The 22,672-nt window shown below is 39.6% G+C and overlaps 1 protein-coding gene across 2 annotated transcripts in view; it reads right to left on the bottom strand.

Moving 5' to 3' along the window:
- GTF2E1 (general transcription factor IIE subunit 1) overlaps positions 1-22,672 on the bottom strand; it is a 48,773-nt gene that overhangs the window by 23,798 nt on the left and 2,303 nt on the right. For both annotated transcript variants that reach the window (XM_064410283.1, XM_064410284.1), the window contains exon 2: positions 17,186-17,663. In XM_064410283.1, coding sequence (XP_064266353.1) covers positions 17,186-17,633 — 448 coding nt within the window. In that variant the 5' untranslated portion in view covers positions 17,634-17,663. The remainder of the gene's footprint in view (positions 1-17,185; positions 17,664-22,672) is intronic.

Genomic DNA, 22,672 nt, shown 5'->3' with positions numbered 1-22,672 from the left:
GCTTTAGGAGACAGGACTGCCATTCCAAATGTAGAAATGCTTGGAATAAGTATAAAGCAATTCAGTAGAGATCGGTAGAAAATACAGCACTTGGGTTAGGGAAAAAAAAAAAAAAAGAAAAAGGAGAAAAAAGAAAAAAAGGAAGGGGTGTGACCAGAAGGGGGTAATTGTTTTGGCAGCACACTGCAAAGAACCTCAGGTTTGTAACAGAGGACAAAGCCAGGAACCAAACTTGTGCTGCAAGGAAAGTAAGAGAAAATCTGGCTGCTGTGTGTATTAATAACCATGTCGTGCATGACTATGACTGTTACTCTCTACAGTATGTTACCCTGCTTTATTCTCCCCTATGAATATCTCCTCCTGATAAACCAGGTGCAGCTTCAGATTCCATACTTGCAGTTAGGGGCCAACTGTAAAAATTCCAAATGAACAAAATGACACAGCTTAATACATGTTTCATTAGGGAAAAATTGGGAAGACAGACTTGTTTAGTTTTAAGAAGGTGGTGGTAGAGAACTGGTGGTAGAGAATTTTGGGTATTACAGTAATGAAAACAGTGACAAACTGTTCTTGCATTTCACACATACATAAAAAGATTACTCACAGCTTTAATTTGGGGTAAAAAACCCCTTTAGGTGAGGGTACTATGAAAAACTGAGGATAAGAAGCCTGGAATATGCCAGCCATGAAGGTTAAATTTACCCTGCTTCAAAGAAGGATGATGACACGGCTATCTCTTCTAGCCCTGCACTGTATCTGAAAATAATCTTCAGCATATTCTGAAATGCAGATACTTTTACTGTATACTCATTCCTGATTTTGTATCTACTTTTCAAAGCACAAACACACATGTTTTTTAAGCCAAAACCATAAAATTAACAACCAAGTATGAAAAATCGAAACAGAACTTCCCTCCCACCACTGAGGGCTGTTTAATAAATAGAATTGTTAACAACATCTTTCCTTGGAAAATTTGATTCTGCATCAGCATTCTGGTTCACAAATGCTGTCTATCTTGTTTCGGGCTTTCTCCGCTACATTTTAATCAAGAGATTGCCAGTTTTAGACTATGTTTTTCCACGATGTTGATGCTGGAAGCCAGTGAGCCAGGGTCACAGTAATTGAAAGGCACCAGAAAGCACACCTCTCTGAAGGCCTGTGTGATTACCCATTCTCCCTTGCCTTCTTGTTAGTTCCAATAACTGATATTTTAATCAATACCCCACAGAGCCTGAATGCCTTTCTTGCTGGGACTGTAGCAAACACTTGCACCAGCGCCTTACACATGGACTGACAGACCATCTGCTAACCTGTTCAAGTGGAAGTCCCAGCTGTGTGTTTTACTTTAACAGGTTATTTTATGTCTGACTAGGCACTGAACATCTCTTGATGCTCTTGTCCTGTTTTCCCAGTCTCCAGCACATTCAGGTTGAAAGAAGAGTAAAAACTTGCAGGTTGATTCCTATGACAAATTCTCGATCCTCACATTTCTTTTCTCTTGCCCCTAGCACACTCCCTTACAAGGTATGCCGTGAGGCACACACTCTCCCTCTAGGAGACTGGATAGAGTGAACCTGCCAATTTCAAAGCTGGAAGGGATTCTTGAATTCCTTAAATGAACTTGAATTCCTTTAAGCAATGACCACTAAAAAACCCAAACCACTGACAAGCTTGATCCTTCACACTTTAAAACATTTTCAGGGATCAAGACAACAAAGTACACCTGAGGAATTTTGCTTCATACTTGAAACACTGTACAGAATCTGAGCCGTGATATTTGTAATCTGTTTGCTGTTAGTGGTTTTAGGGAATCAAAATATAAAGCACAGCTGAATAATAACAATGACTAGCACAAAAACTCTCCTAAGGGATAGAGGTTGGTGTCACAAACAAGAGGTTTTATTAATTAATAGCTTTCTTGAAAAAAACAAAAACGTGTTATTTTTGTAGCACAGCTCACTATCTCTTCTGAATTGGATTGCTCTACACAGAAGTTACACACCAGACCATATGTGAGCTTAGCTTTAGCTTGTGCCAGTTTAATAAAGTGTTCCAGAGTCACAGAATGAAACTGGCATTCCTGCGGTGCACATGACAGGCAGAAAGAACTTCCACTGAACTTAGAAAAACAAAACCAGACAAGAACATAGGGGCTACTGGTCTGCAGGGCTCCCTTCACTGGCAGCAGACAGAAAGATGCTCTGTTTACAGTTTTCTTCTGCCTCAAGTGTCCACGTCTGCTCTGTAAATGCCTACAATCAGGAAGACTAATACCTTGTCTAGTTTCAGTACCCATGCTTGGGAAGACTCTCTCTTTCCCTCTCTCCCATTTACTGAATTGTATTACTGGAACATTTTTTAATGTTCTGTAAGTAATTTATTTTTTTTAAACAAAAGCATTTTTGACGCTAATTTTGGCTTCCTTCCCTCCAAAGTCTTCAAAAGAATACAAGAGTTATCTGCATCAGTTTTCTGAGCTATATTTTCCTTTTACTTTAGCAGAATTAACTAATGAATAGTGCCACTCTAAATATCATATTTTGAAGCACAGGCAGATGAAAGGTTCTACAGTTTCAGACAGCGGCATCAGAAGGAAAATAACAATATCTCAGCCTTTCAGGTTTTCTCTGAGGATGACAATTTAGAGGTCTGAACTCAGAATCTCTTTCTAGGTTTGTCACCAAGTTATTTCCAATTAGGAACACATCATATACCTACCCATGCAATTTATTTACATTTATATATACTTTCACAAGACCTCACTGTAACACTGTCAATTATTGCCATCAGAGAAGAACATTATTTACACAATTATGAGTTCTTTCTAATTAATGAATTTAGCTGCTAAGAGTGCCAGCATATTTTAACATTATACATGAAAAAGCAGCTTAGTGCAAGCACACACTATCTGATACAGCATACAAGGCAGAAAACTCATTTTCAGAAAAACAGTATCTTGAATTTCTTCTGAGAAGAGCATATGCAGATTGTGTCAAATGCTTATGTACAGAATAAAGTTGAAAATCTATCTTAACAATGGTAATTTTCTGATTTTTTAATATCAGTTTTTCACTCTTCTTAAACCCAAACCAGAAAACTCTTTAGATATTTCATGCTCATCACTGCAGTAACTTCCAGAGTCCAATGACAATAGACTTTCTACTCTGCCTTGCATCCTGAATAAATTTTTACATGCATACATTTTTGAAAAAATCTAAGAAACAGCATTCTGAGTACTTCTCTATTCCTATGTTAAACACACATTTTTGCAGAGCTAGTTTCCATCAAAAAATTATCTTCCCACACAGATAAGCATCTTTCCTTACTTACACAATCCAAGATCCAATCACTTTTGCTGGCTTTTCTTTTAACAAAAAGTTCTAACTTTCCTAAATATTTCCAAAATAATTTTGCCTCACTCACTCAAAACAACCTGAGGAATGAAGCAATTTGTTCTGTTCTATTTGAACACACAGGGATGTTTTGCCTTAGAGCTATGACAAAGGAAGGTAACAGAGGATAAAAACAAAACCAAAACCTCAAACCACATAACCTTGCTCAGCTGTAACCTGCAGCATTAAGAAGAGAAGAGCTTTCAATGGGAAGCAGGGACAAAAGCAAACACTTGTTATCACTGCAATCCCAAACTGGAATAGTGTCAATTCTCCTTGGGCAGAAGATGTAGAAGAGCACTACAAAGTTAGTGGCATCCTCTTCTGTGTGCTCCAAGGACTACCTTTCAGCTAGTTCATCAGGTAAGAGTCACAGCAATTCTTTTTATCTGATGACATCCAAAGGGATGCACAGAAACACATGAGACAGGTTAAAGATGCCAGAGAAATCTCAATTTCACAACAGCGTATTCAGTGTGTAAAAGGAGTTTATTTCAGGGTCAAGGAAAGCCAGACAAACATTCCAGTGAAAGGAAGAAGAAACATCCAGATTTTTGACAAAAGCAGTCAGCAGGAGATCAAGGTGCTTTATTAAAATCCATGCAAGTCTTCTCAAGAGCACAAAACACTGCCTTTCACATTTATAAACAAACCAAGAGTCTGTTTTAACCCTCAAATAACAAAATCCTACTGCTCTGGATTAAAAAAATAAGGATTAAAAAAACTTACATAATAAGATCCTGACATGGGCAAGGGACAGGAAAAGTGGAAATCTGAAGCTCCAGATCACTTTTTTGATTACACAGTCCATCAGAAAAACAAACTTTTGAGCAAACTATAAGAATATTTACTTATAAATTATACATGTGGTACTGTAATAATATGCTCTATATTTTAAAGCATAAACAAAAATAGAATTAGGAAAAAGATAAAGATGATAAACAGTTTCTGAAGATTTTTATTGATGTTACAAAAAATATTTTCTTAGTATTCCTCCCACCTTGATGGATTGTTTTGCATGCATCCCACTTTGGAGACTGCTGCAGATGGCCTTTTCTCCTCCTTCCTACTTCCAAAGACATTATCTGATCTCTTGCAGCTCAGTGAGGAATAGAGTTTACCTTCAGTTAATGCAGAGAAAAATAATGATGTCAGATCCAGTGACTGGAATTCAGGACTGGGGAAGGCAGCATAACCCATTTTGTTAGGGGTTATGCTCCATAACACATTCGGGAAAACTGGATATTGGCAGAGCCTAAAGCATGGAACAGAATTTACCCATAAGGAGGGAACTGATCAGGAGTATGAATTATAAGAAGAAAAAAAAAGTGAGAAAAATTAAGTTTTAGAGAAGAATAATGAGAAAAGATAAAGGATAATGAGAAAAACAGGAAGCAATCTGTTTTGGTTGGGAGAAGAGCCATCTTCAGCTGTTCTAGATGCTTATCAGCAAACTAAAGAAACATCGTCCAGATTAACTAATCACAAAATGATTGCACACCTGGTGGAGAACACCACTTTTAGAAAAAAAATCATTGCTAACTGTTAGCCTTAGAGGGCATTTCAAGAGTCTATCCTGGTTCACTTCAATTTCATATTTTCTCCTAAAGATTTTTAATGTAGACTCTTAGGTACATATGCTACGTACTAACAAGACAGAAGTGGAAAACGCGGCAAATCCTCGGTGGAATACACAACTGGAATGAAAAACTGTCTTTATTAATTACACAAATTGTCATTAGTCAACAAGATGCTGTTTAGTGAAGTCCAAAGCATCCATTTATTTTTCCGCTATTTTTTCCACACCTGCACTTTACTTTTCATACTGCTTACAGATGATGGCTGTGAGCCTTAAAAAGGCAGCTTTGGATTGGCAGAATAGGTATCAAAACAGTATCTTCCATCACCATTCAGACTCTGCAACACTGGGGCACCTACCAAGACTGATGCAAACAATCCAAATGAGTGTCTATGCCTGCAACTATATCACACAGGATGCTCTCAAACAAAGTAACTTCTGACTAAGAGATCAATTCCAAGTTTTAACTGTTGTAACCTAAAAGGTGTATCAAAACTATATTAAAGGATTTTGCATCATAGCTGACAGCAGATCTTAAGAGTCAGAAGTTGAGGAATCAGTGTTTTGACACCATTAAATTCTACAGCATACCTGTAAGCAAACACTGCCATTGCATTAAAGTGACTTTATATAGCCTTAATAAAAAAATCAATGAATACATATTAAAAATGTTTTACTGCACAAATTCTGATACAGGCAGTTGGCAGTGATCTGAGAAGAAAACAAACAACAACTCCATAAATTAATTCTCAGATTTCCAAACCCGATTTCCTGTCTTTCAGCATTCAGTAGCTTACAGGGTCTTAATGCTCTTTCAAAACTGATTATAAACAAACATATGGACATTAATTGCAAATCTTTGAGCCCTCACGGGGAGTTTCAAGAGCAGGCCTGCTGTGCTGTTTACTTGCATTTGCTTTCCCTCTCCTTAAGCACGCGCTCATCCTTGGTGCCACAAATGCCTCCATCAGAGCAAGCAGAACTGGCTCAACTCCAAGGCAAACTGTCATCTTGCTAATAGAAATGCACCAGAAATGACAGAAGTGAGCTAATAAATTAAAATTCAAATAAAAAGGGGTTAAGAAAAGCAAGCTCTTATTTCTTTCTTTTAGAGGTGCAAGAGCAGCAGTGCTCCAATGATCTTGAATCTGAGATACGACTTATTTCCTGTACTCTGAAGAGAGAGAAGGGTATAAATGATTCATTTAACAAGGTAACAAAGTCTCTTTCAATCCAAGAGAGCAGTGAAAGACAGAAGAACCTCAGAAATCTGTAAACATTTGTTTATAATTTTGTCATCTAGTTAAATATAAACATAAAATTTCATAGCAGTGCTGAAGACCAGCAGAGACTCATTGGTATTCATGAGGCATTGGTCCTACTCACATGGGATACAGAAGTTCAGAGTTGCACAGAATTGGAGTCCTGCAAAAAATATTTGGTAGAAAAAGTTCTGCTTCAACAACTGTCAGTTTAACCAGGCAAATCAAGCAAGCGTGAGGAAAAAGTGTTATACATTTCCCATTTAGAAGACAGGGAACCTAAGTAATAAGTGATAAAGCCACATAACTATGTGATAGAGGGGGATCTCTGGAGCTCATGCCCAGTTTAAGCTGTGATATCTAAACAACACAGTCACCCAAGGAGCATTTAGGAGGAGCTAAAAGCTGCATGCTGATGGGCACAGGTCAAATTCAGGCTCAGTCACATCTTCTCACAACTGTAGCTGTTTTTTCTTCACTAGACTGTAACCACTGCAGTCTTGAGAACACACAAGGCATTCCAATTCCTGAAGGAGTACTACAGATTCAGATGGTGACCAGGATCATGTTTTGGAAGCAAATACTAAACTGCTGAGAAGCACAGCAGCCTTCGTTGCCTGAAAGCAGCAAGGTCCTGTCAGCTTTTGAGTTACTGCTTTTGTGGGTCATTAACTTCCAGCTCCAGGCAGATTAAGATGAATCACTAAAGCATTTACCAGTGGCAAGACCCTTGGCCGAGAGGGAGGACCACAGGCAGGACTGAGGAACTCAATCCTCAACAAAAACATTCCAGTCTACACACGCGATGTTCAGTTATCACATAAAAATATTTGGACGATAGTAATCAGCTCAGCTGTGTCTTGAGAACACACAGATTTCCTTGAGTTAAATTCTTTAAAATACAAAAAAGGACCAAGTCAAGCACAGAAGCAGAGCAAAGTTTTAGCTGATAAAGCATCACATACAGCAGGCGAGAATGATTGCCTCTTCCTTCATAAGCTTCTCTGACATTTTTAAGATTTTTACACCAATACTTTTACACAGACACACAGATCAGCCAATTTAATTACAGGTCTTATTGTCTTCTCATATTAAAAGAATGTTCAGATGAGTTTTGTTTGTTTTTAAAATTGATGTGCTCTTTTCCCAACAGCAATCATATATTCATGTGATCTTGCTCACAGAGCAGGAAGAACCACTGAGACTGCCATCTCTCCATTTCAGCTTGAGTGAAGATTCACAAATCACCTAATCTTTTGTCTTTTATGGTCAAGTTACATCCTTGTCCTCAATGCTTTTTAGGCTTCAGGGTAGATAAACAAACTCCTTTTTAATCCGTTTCAGCAGCTCAGTGCAATTATTATGGAAATTAAAAAGGTATCTCTTCTTTCAGCTCCACTGAATTACATTGAGAAGTTGCTAATCTCTTTGCAACTTAAAACTACAGTAATTCAAGTATTCCCATAATAATGGACACTAGGAGTTTATATATTCCAGTCATGCAGTAAAACTACTAAAGGCATTTATCTACTTGTCAACAGGATTGTTTTCAGAAGGAGAGTAGTTTAACTCTTTTCCCCAGCCTGAAGTCAGCAAACTGGATCATACTGTTTCAGACTAACAGCAAAAGGAATCCAGAAAAGACAGCCTGCCTTACCTCCACCTGTAAGCACAACCAAAGAACCTAATTATTAGCCAGTTGTGTTAATTCATGTTAAGTCCCCAAGAAGAAACAAGAAAGTAAGAATAAAACTATTAAACAGCCCAAGAGGAAGAAAATTTTTGACTGTGAAGAGAGAAAATGGTTCCATGATGCAATTTTAGACTGGCATTTTCAGAACAAATTTGTATTATTGAGCTTTCTCCTTTTCCATCAAAGCAGCTGCCTGTTCCCTTCTGACACCAAGATTTCTTTTAATCAATGAAGACAGGATGCTGTGTTCTGATGAAATGCCCTTCCTGGCCATCCCTGGTAGAGAGAATTAAAAGCCTTGCCAATCCCTTTGAAGTGCAAATCCTCACCAAGGATTTCATGCCTCTTGTTATTGTTGCCTCTCTCAGGAGAGCACAGTTGAGGTGGAACACTGAACAATGGACTGTTTACTTATCTTCTAAAGTGCATCTCGCCTTGCACTTGAGATCCCATGATCTCTGTCTGCACTTCCACTCTCCTCTTTCTGCATTCCCAAATCTCACACTGTTCAAGCCAAAAAACCTTGGTAACTCTAATTGTAAAAAAGCTCATTCCTCAAGTGGCAGAATCGCTTACCTGAACATGGGTTGACAGATTTTCTTTCTTCAAGCTCCATGCCTGACCTGCAGTGTGCTCTGGAAGACACATCCTGATGTACAGGATGGGCACACTTGAGCCTCCAGCTTGTACCCTGACACCACTTTGGGAGAAAACACACCCAGCTGTATCACTCTGATCTTAAACTGAAAGCCAAAAAGACATCAGCTTTTTTCCTGGCTAAGAACCAAGTGCAGCTATACAAAGACAGTCCAGGGGCCCAGTCAGCAGTTTAAAATACATTTCTCTAGAGCACTGTAAAGGATACAAGTTAATAAGCTCTGCCAGGAGGCCACAGCAGGTTATCAGTGCAGAATGAGGCATGGAAGGTGCTCTAAGGGCAAAGCAGTGCTGTAACTCAGCTGTGAAATAGCAACTTGATCACAGACTGCAATGTGTAAATGGAACTGCCCCTATATGTATTTATTTCTTGACCATAATTTAGGCAGTAAACTCAAGAAAATTTAAGATATCAACTAAATTTCCTTCAGCATTTCACAACAACATTAACCTATACTTCACACTACAGTTTCGCCTTCCTGATGAGCTGGATTTGCAATTAGAAAAGGGGAACAATTTAACCTTTAATGGTAATAGAAAAAAAAGCAGCACCTTAAGAACAACTTTACATTACCTAGAGGAACACCATGTTGCTCATTCATCTCAGTATGCAGATCATTTTTAGCTCAACTAAATTAAAATTACTGTAACATATTTTTTAAGCAAAGATATTTCTCTTGAAAAGGTAAATTAAACATTCAAAAATTGGTCTGCATGAGACACATCAAATTACTGTTAATTCAGAGGCGTCAGATGATTTAATATATATTCACTATAAACTGGAAGAGAGGAATCCTTTCCTCCTCTCTGGAAGCTGCTTCTGCTGCAGCTCATATGCACAACCTCAACAGCTCTGAGATGACAGAGTTCTTCCTTTGGTCCAACTGTGGATAAATTAAGCCAGACACTAAGCCAAGAAAACACAACTGGACAGAGTGATTATCCAAATGAAGCCCAGTGAGAACCACAGACAGGTGTTTCTTCTTTCAGTCAAGAAGACTACACCAAAATACCACTGTCCTGGCTTGTAAAGTAGGCATGTATTCTATTTTGCCATCTGTTGGGGGTTAGGCAGTTTTTCTTATCTCTTTCAAGAACAATGACACTGCCAGGAAGATAATCTCCTGCTGATGGGCTATTGAATTACTCACTGTGGCTGGTAAAATTAGTTACATCATCCCATTGAGAGATGCTCCACCCAGAGGGAGGAGCCAAGCATCCCTGACACCATAAAACAAGCATTTCTGAGACCACAGACAGCCTTCTTCGCTGGATTTCCGAGAGGAATCAGGAACCAAGGCCCAGCTGCTCCTTCGCCGCATTTTCGGAAGGGATCTACACCCTTCTGCAGATCGCCGCTCCAGGAGGAGCAGCCACCTTTTGGCTGGACTGCTATCAGCACCCTGACTTCTCAGGGTGTCAGGTTTTTTCTCACTTTGCCAGTGGTTGTTTTGCTTGTACTAAATTACATTGTTATTTAGTTTTTTTCTTCCTAGTAAAGAACTGTTATTCCCGTTCCCATATCTTTGCCTGAGAGCCCTTTTTAATTCTGAAGTTGTGATAATTCAGAGGGAGGGGGTTTACCTTCTCCATTTCACAGGAGGCTTTTGCCTTCCTTCACAGGCTCCTGTCTTTTCAAACCAAGACAACCACCTGAGCCAACATACTATACCCTTGCACTGCATCCAATAGCAGAGAGACTGCAATACAAGTTACAGGATTCTCCATGAGCTCTTGAGCTCACTTACAGATGCCCATGCCTAAAACAGTAACACCCTTTGCAGATAATATTACCAAGGATGCAGTTTCAAAAGAACAAGTCACTAGAATAAAAGGAAGGAATGCTGCAGTTCAGCTTTCATCACTATAAATGGCTTAGCAATACTCACAGATTTCACAGAGATCTTGCTGCAATCTATTTCAATTTGCAAAGCTAAGAGAAGTTAAAGTGATAACCTTTACTTGAAGGGCAATTACTTCTTGTACTTCAAATAATAAAATGCCCTTCACAGATAAAACAAAAAAAAAAGGCATCAATATTGTAAGTCAGGGCATTCATTTATCAGATAGGATTTTTAATCTAAGAGCCACAAGCATTCCAGCCAGAGGTCAGTGTGGAATACAGGGAAGTGATCAGCTAGCATTCTAGAGGCAGCAACTCATCCTCTTGGCTGCTGTTCTGCATAGCACAGGTTCCAACCCTACCCTCACCTATTTCCCCATCAAGCTGAGAGATCCATGGTTAGACCAGCTGGTTATTTTCCAGACAGGGTGCCCAACCTATAGGGAATGGATTCAAGTTACAGATGCAACCTTTCATTCATTCTACAGAGTATTCTTAGTTTGAGGAAAGAATGCATTAATTCTGATATGTTTTTCTCAGTTTTCCTTTCCCTGTGGCTCCAAGCCTTATCAAACTGAAGCAGAGTGAAGCTGACAGGAATACTCTGGGAGATTTTGCCAGGAATTGGAATAGAAATAGAAAAACTAAACAGAGCATGGACACTTTCCTTCTGCTGGTGTTTGCCAAAAGCTCTCAGTGGCAGCACAGACAAACAAAATGTGCTTGTAGAGTCAAGGAAAATCACACTGATGGGTTTTTATGCACTTGGAAAGCTAACAATGATAACAAAACCACACAACTTCACAGAACTTGAAGCTGCTCAAAGCAGAACTGTTCTGAATCCTTTCTTTTTCAAGGGAAGTTTTAGTATGCCTGTTTACATTAAGACTTGCCAAGTCTTCACTCTGGCTGGTTAAAAGCTGTAAATTCCGTAGTAGTAGCATCACCTAGCACATACATGGCACTCACTACATGGCAGACAAAGCTATCCAGAAAGTCTGAAAATCATTGAACTCAAAGGACAAGAAACAACAGCATAAAGCTCAAACAGGACTGGCTACATCGTGTGAATATTTAGAATAAATAGTTCCATGTGATTTGGGTTTTTTTCTAGTGGCTGGAAGGGACAGAATACAAAAAGAGATGTACTACAAATGGACACAAGAGCTTCCCAAGAAAGGGTAAGGCAAAAAAAGCAGGGAAAAGGGGAAGCATAATAAAAAATTAACAAAATAGATAGGACAGGCTCGAAAGTAATTTGAATCAGATGAGGAAGTTTTGAAGCTAACGCAGAACTTGCCTGAGGAAGTGGGAATGCAAAAGAAGATGAGAAGACAGATGTGCTCTGAGCAGCTCACTGGGGATGAAGTGAAGAGCCGAGCACTCAGGAGAAAAGGCAGTAGCTCCACAAGTCAGCACACAAGACCAAAGCAAAAAAAATGAAAGGCTAGTCAAACTTCTAATCTCAGAAATGGGGCCCAAACCATACAAGTGTTCAGCTGCACACAGGCTGTCTGAATGTGATATTAAGTGCCTTGTGACAGGTACACAAAACCAGTCTCTGAATGTGTTATGTGCAATTCTGTTAGGAAGTACACAAAGGACCTGTGAGAGGCTGTCAGTAAAACAAGTGGGTTAAAATGCTATTCAAGGTGTTGTCTTTCCTTCTATAAAGCTGATATTGTCACCTTCAATTTGTTCTTCCCAAATTAAATTTCTTATCAGTACAGAGAATAAGAAAGGCATACAGATACACAGTATGTTACCATTACAGTGCATTTATAGGAACAGCTAGACATTCTCACAAAATCATTCACCAAACCAAGAGCAAACTGTGGGAGGATAAAGAGAAGACAAGCAATTAACTGCTGTGAATTCAAAAAGCAACAAAATACTTCGGTGATTACAATTGTGATTAAGAACATCCTAACCAGCATCACCTTTCTGATTCATATTACCCACTTGTCTTGCATCCTTTTCTTTCCACTACTATTCACACTATATCTAACTGAATACTATGGTGAGGACACAATGTATAGATGGATGTGAGAGATCAGCTGTCATTACAACATACTGGTAGCATCAAGATTTTTCTTCACAGTAACAGAAGTGAAAGAAACACAAGACTGGGTAAAAATTATATTGTAAAGGTGGAAGAGAGCAGTAGAAAAACTACTTCATTTAGCCTTACACTTTTCAACATCAAATTCACTTGCTGCACTGGTGAGTATCCTAACACAGTTTGGTATTTAGAATACCTAAGAAAATCCAGGACTGAATACCAGTGTGATGCACTGCAGAATCTCATTTCTGCCACTCCTTCAGTTCCACCTCACTCTCCCTTTTGCAGTTTCTAGTCACATACATTCTTTCAAACTGACCTTGAATTTGACACAACTCCAACACTACACTAGATTTACAAATATGATTAAGGTACGAGAATAGGATACATTAGAGACCTTCTCCAGCCAGATTCAATTAATCACGCTACAGAAACACACATCCATGAACATAATTTCCAGTATTGTGACACTGCATAGATTAAGCAAGCCAAGCCCATCTGTAGAGAGCAAAGACAGAGCCCTCTACTGGGTGAGAAAAGCAGCTCCTCCTGCACTCCACTGAACGCACGTGGGCGGATCCAATTCTCCAAACATCCAGTCCACAAAATAATATCGAGTTGTTTAGGTTGATCTGCGATTCAAGGGATTGGCCTGCAGAACCCAAATTTCTGCAGTTTCTACATTAAAAGCACAGAGAAGAACATTCTTCCTATAGGTTTAATGTAACATCTTATCTCTAGGTGAAACAGGAAAACCCAGCGTTCCCTTATGCCAGTGTCCACCGTCAGCCCAGGTCTGGCAGTAGACCGAGCTCAGCAGTGTTATTCACATCACACATCTCACAGATGGCTTTTCTTACTGCTCCTCAACTAAACTCTTTCCCTGTACACCCCCTGCCTCAAGAGACAGCCCTTATCTTGTTCAGGGAAATGGCTGAAACTTTCCACCTCATAAGATTTCATCACAGCAGCAGCTGCAAAGTATTGCTCATGTGCAGAATGAGGAGTGATGAAATAGCAGAGTAGTCAGACAGCAGATGATGACACAAGGGAAAGGCAAGGGCCAAGTGCTCATACTAGGAAGTTCCAGGAAAACAACCACCTTTTTTGTTTCTCAGTCACCCTATCTGAAAAACAAAGCTAGAAGTAACACTTTCATTCATCAGCATTATTGTTTTCTTACCTGTAAATTACAAAACACTCAGAGAATTGGCTGCTTAGCCTGTAACAACCCAGTCTGCACCAATTTCCATAGACAGGCAAACTCCTCAATCAGAAAGCACTTCTAAGTTTTGCTACAAGTTTCCATTGCAAACTTTTACACAATAAAATCATGCTGCGTTCACACTGTTTGCCTCTAAAAGCAGGGGTTACTGATATAGCTTCTTTGGAGGCAACAGTAAAAAGTACCACTGAGGAGAAAGTGTGACAGCTAAAGATCTGTTCAAGCTCCTCATGTAGAAGAGATGGGGCTAAAACTCCTGACCTGGGCATGCCATGCTCACAGTTAACAGGCACTCACTCACTGGTCATCCAACCAAGCAACTTCAACACAACATACATTTCTTTTCACTTTTTGGAAGATCTTCTAAGTTGAAGCAACAGAAAAACTCCAGTTTTCGGCATCATCCTGACTTTCTCTGTCTCACATCCTACCCTTGAACTCCCTTCAAGTACCAGAAAAGAGTTGTTCAACATTTGACAGCAGAGAAAGTCATTGGAGTTTTCTGGGTTGAGACATTTAAGGGCAGAAAAAGGGATGGAGAAAAATCTTACAGTGTTTTTAAAAAGAGGGAGCACACTCTCAAAATAACATTTCTACTACTTAAAATCTACATTTAAAAATTACTGTTGTAGCAAACATGTTAATCTGTTCAAAATATTTTTTCCAAGTTAACTGAAGAGCAGTCAAAGCACATCTGTACTTACATGTCCTGAAAATACACTCTTCTCATTATCAATTATTTTCTCTCAGCAGACTCATGTCTACCCTCCAAAACCATCAATAATCACATTTTCTGATGAAAAATAAACACTTCAGTTTATTTCAACATTATTCAGAGATGGAATAAAGAACAGAGCCAAAAGAGAGCTACTTGACCTGTAAGAAACAAAGGTCTGCTAAATCCAAGCAGTAGACACAGATGCTGTGGTAAAAATTAAAGAGCTCTACAGATCCAAATTATGAACAAGCTCTTCATAAGCACTCTTGATTCACAAATTCCAGTATAATGACCACAGTAATGGAGAGACTCTGGAAATCTCTTCACCCATGCTAATAAGGAAGTGTAAGAGCAACTCTTCCAATTCTACAACAATTGCTCAGAGTTTGCATTTGAGTTGTGTAGATAGGCAAGAGAAAAACAAAACAGAAGAAAACACAGGCCATCTAAATCACACCCTCTCTGAATGACAAGGACAAAAGGCAGGCAGTGAAAAAGGGTTTTTTTTAACAAAAAACTCTCAGCTTAACCTCAGCTTGGTCCAGACTGGGGCAGAGATTGCCTTCCATGTCCTACCTGCTCCATGGATTAACAGATTTTGGCCCTGCAGGCCTTTTAATTCACGAAGTTTTATCAACATAGCTGCAGTCTAAGAGCAACTCAGGTCAGCTGTGACTGAAGCTATGTGGCTTTTAGCTACCCTTCAGCAGTTGTACTGCCACAACTTTCCATGACTGGGAGAGGTTTATCTTTAGCACTGACAGGAGCTAAAGACATTCTTGGAAAAGCATGGCTCTTCACTGTCTAATAAACCTTGTTTCTCTGCATGCCTTGACTTCATGAGCTTCCTTTGTGAAAGACCTAGGGATCTCCCAGGTCTTTTCTAATACAGAATTCAGAGCAGTAGGAAACATGGAGACAACACATTCCACTGCAATGTAAAGCAGACATAAAACAGTATCATTGTGCACTAGCTAGGTGAAGCTATCATTGATGCAAAAATAATATAAGGAGAAACAGAACATACGTAAATTCTAGGCAGATATGTTCTTACTGAAAGTAAGTAGAGGTAAAATGACAATCTTGTTACTTGCACAAATACTGACAGAACTCCTGGGAATTGCTGAGAAAATGGCACACAGCCTTTTCCTCCATCAGAACATAAAACATGCCATGTATGATTTCACATTGTGGACACAGCCTGTACTGTACAGCCTGGACAGTGCCTGTACTGCAGGCAGACCCTTGGTTGACCTTATCAGTTCCTGGAGCACAGGCCTTGGTGTCAAAGCCAAATCCCAGCATTATTTTCAGCACCTCCTTGACAGGCAGTTCTCTGCTCTCAGAACTCACTGCCCACACAGGCTGGGAGGCAATGGCCACAAGCAATGGCCACAGGCCTTTGCCAAGTGCTACAGGTCCCCTTGGGATCAGTGTCTTACACTCCCCACTGCGTGTGTTCTCTGCACAGGTTCTCTACTCTCTCCTTACCAATGCAAACTGCAAAAGCACCATTTTCCTTCAACACAAACAACCATAGACACCACAGATGATCATTACATGTGGAGGGCATGTAGAGTTCCTACACTCAGTGGTGAGCACAGAAATTCTGTTCTGGCACTGCTGGTTTGGTGCTCTATAAAAAAGCAATTTCTACTCAGAGTGGCACTGGATTTTATCAGCAACTGTTACTTGACTTAGTGGATTCTCCTTCTCTAGTACTAATTAACATCTTCATGGTTGCTCAAGTAAAAGGAGTTTCACAGCTTTTTAACTTTGGAGGCAGGAAAAAGGGAAAATAATAGGCTGAACATTTCTTGGGTGTTTGCATTTGGCAGATTAAACATCAGTAACCCTAGACTAAAAACTTCAGTGTTGCTAAACAGTCAAATTTTCTGTTCCTCATTATGTGAACTAACACAAAACATCATACTTCAATGTATCCGAGAGCTTTCCTAACTTTTGTCCTTTTACTTTTCTGAAAAAGTAAAATCAGGACACAGAATTCCAAATAAAAAAATTAAGAAGTAAATTAACACCTAACCTCCCTGCCTTCCCCCCAGAATAATCCCAGATTAGACTAGCAAAACAAGAGTCTCATCGGGTGCAGGTGTTCTTCCTTTTATTCCCAAGCACAGAAGCAGAAAGTAGACAATGACACCCAAGAAAGACTCTCATTTCATATGCATGAGACAGATACACACTTCCACTGAGACTTATACATGAATAAGAATCTTGTTTACTCCCAGCCACAGACAAGACCGTAATTAATTTCTTTTAACTTTCGTGAGACTGCCTTGTACTGGGAAGCAAGGTTGTGCAGTATAATGCACTAGGCTAGAGAATATTAAACAGTAACTCATTTCTTGCATGACCAACTAAAATCAACTCCACACATGCCTTCTCTGCAAACTATCTGGAAGTCTTACAGTTTACTGGCAAGAGGTTATACTGAAAAGCCATCAACTTCCAACAAGGACAGATTGCCTTATTCACCCTTGAGTGTGACTTCAATAAGACTTCCATTTCTCTACTGCTTGTCACTCAACAGCATTTCACCAAGATTCCTCTTTGCCCGTATAAATCTAATACACTACTTTAGTATTTTGCTCAAACATTTACCACCTGCAGAAACAGAGTGCCCTCTAGCTCTGGCCAGACTCAAAGAGAATTTTCCTAAGGCTCTGTCTCCTTGAAGTCCAGCACTTACAGGCACAGGAGACTGCAAGAGCACTCCGACAGCTGTACCCTTACCTGTCCTGGGGTCAAACAGCTGGTTGGCCTCCAGATCTGTGAAAGTGCTGAAGCAGATGGGGCATTTAAAAGAGGCGCGGTTGGTGGAGTCCCTCTCGTCGGTCTCGATCCTGCGGCGCATGTGGTCCAGCTTGTACTTGACCACGTTGACGAGCAGGCGGTAGTTGATGAAGTAATAATTATGGCGCGTGGTCTTGCCGTCGGGAGCCGTCTCGACCCTCATCCTGCATTTGATGAACTTGTCACCCTTGAGGGTGTTGAGGACAGCCCTCAGCTGCTTCCTGTCAAACTTCAGGAGCTCCAGCATGTCCTCCTCCTTCACACAGGGGTTCCTGATGAGGATGTCCAGAGCCAAAGCATGCTCGATGCCATAAAAGCCACGCACCACATATTTCGCAAGGCGCTTGAGAGCTGCTGGGACCTCAGTGAGGACGTCTGGGTCAGTCATAGCAGGTCCAGATTGTGAGCTTCATGTATACTGCAAAGAAAAAAAGGCAAATGGAATCTTAGCTAGTCTTCTAACTTCCAAAGTTCTTATTTATGTTACTTAGAGGTAAGAAAAGGATGAGGTGTTTTCCACTTCCCTTTTCTAAGCCTTGTACTGTCTCCTTAGGTGACAATAATGCTACAGAAGTAGGAAAAGACATACCAAATATGAAGTCATTATGTGTTTAAAAAAGAAGAAAGTATTCCATGAAGTATCCTTTGAATTACTTACCACCACTTACCAGGCTGCCTGTGACAAGACAGTAATTTCTAAGTACTCTATTTTCACTTCACTTTTCTTCACCATAACATCAAATGGCACAAATGGTCATGACTATGACATACATGGCAACATACATAAAACCACATGCAAGGAATTCCTCACACTGTCACCCCTGCCATATTTAGCTCACAGACAACACCAGTTGGGAAGGGATTCAAGGGAAGAAGAAAGTATTAGAGGTGGTTTTGAAATAGCCATTGAGAAGGTTGCACTTCCAGCTAACATCAAATAAGACTCTGAACTAACTTTTTCAGTATGAGTTTTCTAGGCTAGTTTAGGACATCAGTAACCATTTCTTCAGCAAAAGGTTTCTAACACTAAAGAAAATCCTCCTCACCCTAATCTCCGTTTTTTTTCATCATTACTATGCAATTTGTATCTGTGATCCAATATACTAAATTGTAAAACTCTGCCAATCCTAATTTTCACTTCCATTAGACGTTTCACACACTGTATATGTATCTCCCCAGTATTCAAGCCTATCAAATAAAGCAAAAAGCAACAGCAGAAGAAAGGATCTGGATGAGTATCCTATTTTTTTCATCACTGTCATAAAACCACCGATAGGCCTCCTCACACACACCATCACACAACTTTTGTCCACTCCCCACTCTAAGACATCCCTCCAAGACCACCAACTCTGCATGTAACCAAGCAGCTGCTGACTCACTTCCATCAGCTAAGACTTTTCAAAGATCTGTGATCATTTATCACAGAAGTCTTCTTGGATTTTTTTTTCTTATGATAAACAGTGTCCTTTCAAAAACGTGTAGCATTACCCACTGAAGCTTTACTCCTCTTCCACCCCTGCTCTCTGCTGCCACTGAAGAGGGATGCTCCTCTCAAGGGTTATGGCCAGTACTACTGCAAAGCAATTGGGCTGTGGAATGTGAAGCTTCACAGTAACTGAATTAAGATCATCCTGTCTTTTCTGCCTGTTGGATAAGAAAAACACCACCTTTGTGGTTTTCTTTCAGAACACTTCCCTGCTTGAGCTTTTCTTTTCCTCTAACTTAGAGTCAAATGGTATTTGCAGTGCTGAAATTGAAATTAACTGAATGACATTTGTTGACTGCTGGTGTGCAGGCTGAGAATAGCTCCCAGCAAACAATGCCTGGATGTCCAGCTACAGCTTCCCTTTAAGGAAATTCAATTAAAACACATCTATCACACCACGAATTTACCATGAAACAAGTACTTCTAGAGTCAGCCAGGTTTCTTGTGCATGCCAGAGACACAGTGATTCATCTCACACAAAGGAGAGCTTTATAGAGCTTTGCATTGAAGGTAAAAGTGTTAGCAATAAATGATGCCCCACCAAGAGTTAGCCATGCAGTATTTTGGAATCTCTAAGTCAGACCAAAACTAAATACTGTCACAGGATATTGTCACAGATTATCAACAAAATTCTGTTGGTATTTTTTCAGTTTTTCAGCCACTTACAGACAAATCTTGGTCTTGACTGTATCTGTCAGCAACATCCTGACACTATAAAATAATGCCAATGTAGAAGCTGAAGGGAAGCCTTGATTTATTCAAATTGATTAAATCTTATTCAGAGTTAAAGCACAGTAAAGAATAAAAGTAAAGATCAATTTTAAATAAAACCTGGCATCCCTGGAGAGTTAAAAAATCAAATCTTTAAAATCAAAAGCTTGTTAAGTGCTCATCTGAAGAGCAGACAACTTTCTTTCCTTAACAATCCACTTTCCCTAAAACTTCTTTGCAGAAAAACTTGGTGATGCAACTTGCAGAGGCACAGTGACCTTCATATATCAGTTGAAATAAAAAAGGAGAAAAGTGCTTTTAAATAAGCACATCTCACTGGACACCTCATCTGAGAGCTGATGGAAAGCACTTTCTCTGCATTGATAAGACAGCTGCAGATTTCTACAGATACTTGCAAAACAGGTTTAAAGTACAATTTCCTGAATAATGCACTCAAACAGCTTAAAAAGAGACCTAAAAGGGACCAATAAATAAAACCAACTCTAGGAGTTTTCAGCAACATTCAGAGATTTAATAATATTTCTTAGTGTCAATCACTAGAAAATATTCTTTTTCATCTAGTGGGAGTAGGAGTTTTAACAGTTTCTTCTAACTGTGCTGGAGATTTTGAGTGATGTCCAAATGTTCTGTGTCCTCAGGTAAGAGAGGCCATCTTGACTGTGTTACTGTTTTCTTCCAGCTGGAGATACATGGAAATACAGTACGGAAAGCATTCTGGAAACACCAGAAACCATTCTTTTCTGCTGTCCTCCACTCCAAAAAGCGGATTAACACTAAGTTCTAAATAGTTGTAAATCCTGCAGGAGACAGTCTTTGGGTGAAACAAACAACTGACTAGTGCCATCTTTGAAAGGCAAAAAAAAAAAAAAAAAAAAAAAGCACTGCCAGATCTCATCAGGCCAAGCTGGTGTCTGGTCCATGAAGAACCCAAGGCTTTTAATCCCTAAACTGCAAATTCTTTCACCAGGCAAAAAAGACACTGATTCAGCTCACAAAATTCAAACCCAGGGGACTTAACCAATGCATCCTTCAGCAATGATTCCACCTTCCCCTGAAGCAGTAAGTCAAACCTGAATTAATTACATATGCAAAGAAATATGGTAACACCTTTAACAAGGTTTTAATGGAAGTGCATCTGTTTCATAATAATGTCTGAACTGACCTTAATAATTTATGAACATCAAGGAACATTTTCAGGGAAAAAAAATACAACGGCCAAGATACTCAGCTATGCCAGTAAGCACCTACAGCATCAGTAATAAGGCACACTGGACAGCATCATGTTCAGAAATAGCCAAAAGAAGAATTTCCAAATTTAAACATGGACTTTATTAAAAGAGAGAGTTGGTGAGGAATTGTTCTGGGTAATCACATTAATACAATTCAGTATTATGGGTATAGGAGGAAAGCAGCCCTGTCTGTTAACACAGTAGGACAGCAAACCTAAATACACAACTGTTGGTTTTTTTAACTTGCTGTAATTGAAAGAATTAATATTGATGTGTCTATAAAAGGCAGCACTGGAAAAAGAGACTTACAGTTACACAACACAATCAGAGATGCTGGGTGGAGAAAATAAGGGTACCTTCTGCAAGATTGTACCTAAGGCTTAGAAAAATGTATGAGGCCTCCAGCATAACCAGAGACACCAGCAAGGATGTCAGGGGGAGAACAAGTGACTGAAAAAACCCCTTTGGTATGATGGGAGCAGAGACTACACAGAAGCCAGAAACTGAACTGAGCAAACACCTCCACTTTCAGGTCCTTCCTGATGCAACATCAAAACAACTGAACTCTTCTTCTCCACATACAACAATTTCAAGAGTTTTCAATTCCAATGAACTCTAACAGAAATTGTGCTAATGAACTTAGATCTGTTTTTCTTCATGCTTTTCCTGACTAAAAGTGAGGCAAAAAGTGCTAGAAGGGTGATAACCTAGAAGCCACAATGTAATGAAAATAGTACTAGAAAATATGAAAATGTACATCACCCAGTGAACCAGTATGAATTTTTATCCAATACTGCAAATGTAGACCATCCTGTTTCAAGACATAACTTTTGAGACTTACATTAGTTTTACTTAGAAAATTCAATGGTTTCACTATTAATATATTTGACAGAGGATCTTTAAAAGCAAGATGTTAAAAAAGGAAGCAGACTGCCCTTCAGATTCATATGGATATACAAAGCTTTTTTAACACCACAGATCTTTTTTGGGGGAAAACCTGGAGTTGCAGGTTTGGCTGTGAACCTATCAGACACACCATTAACACTTGCACAGGTGGTTCCTATTTTCCCCCACATTTACTTAATTACTGCTCTTTCCCACTTCATCTTTGAAACCAGCTTTTGCTGATTTGCTTAGAAAATGCTTCCGCAAGCTTCTCACACAAGATATTTTAAAAAGGGGACAAAAACATTATTTGCTTATACCACTGACATAGTTTCTTCAGGTAAAATCAAAATCAGGTTATAACAGGAGAATCCCCTCTCCTGTGAATGCAGCAGGTACAACAGGCTTCCTGGAGCCAGTGCATGCCATATCCTGCTCCAGCTGTCACTTGCAAACAACAGATCCCAGTAGTTTTGTAGCCTCTCACTCTAAGCAGATTTAAAATTCTCCTTTTCAGAAGATGATTCAGGATTGCTTCTCTTAGCTTAACCTCATCTTCCTGAGAACAGAAAGGGAAGGCATAAATTTCAGAACTACAGTGGGAAAACTTGCTGTCAGGATTTTCCATGTCTGTACAACATAACCTCAGACACTATTCATCCTTTCCAGAAAGAGGCACAGAATCTTCCTCTTTCAAGTCCTGTTTACACTTGCATTTCTCTGTAGTGAGCCCAGAACTGCCTTTATCCCACATCAGTTGCAAAATAAAATCTTCTGACATTTTATCAAGAGCTTACTGAGTTTCATTCCCTGGAGAGTTCATGAACACTGCTGCTCAGCCTTCCTCCTGCACTACATCTTGATTAGAAATAAGTGTGTTTTCATTGCAAGACCTGCCTTGAAGTATGAGGGCAGAAAAGAACAATCTGCTTTCACTGAAATCCCATCTTCTTGTTGGCTTTCCATAAACTGAAACCAGAAGGCCACAGGTATCAAAGGGTTTTCTTCACTCAGGATGAGAAGTTGTGCTGCAGCTGCACACAGAAGGGCTGAGGGACCTGGCTGAAATGAGGACGTTTTCCCCTAATTTCACAA

Source organism: Passer domesticus, chromosome 2 (assembly GCF_036417665.1).
Source record: "Passer domesticus isolate bPasDom1 chromosome 2, bPasDom1.hap1, whole genome shotgun sequence".
Classification (NCBI taxonomy): domain Eukaryota; kingdom Metazoa; phylum Chordata; class Aves; order Passeriformes; family Passeridae; genus Passer; species Passer domesticus.
The sequence above is the reverse complement of the archived record's forward strand: the minus strand, read 5'-3'. Positions and strand labels throughout refer to the sequence as shown.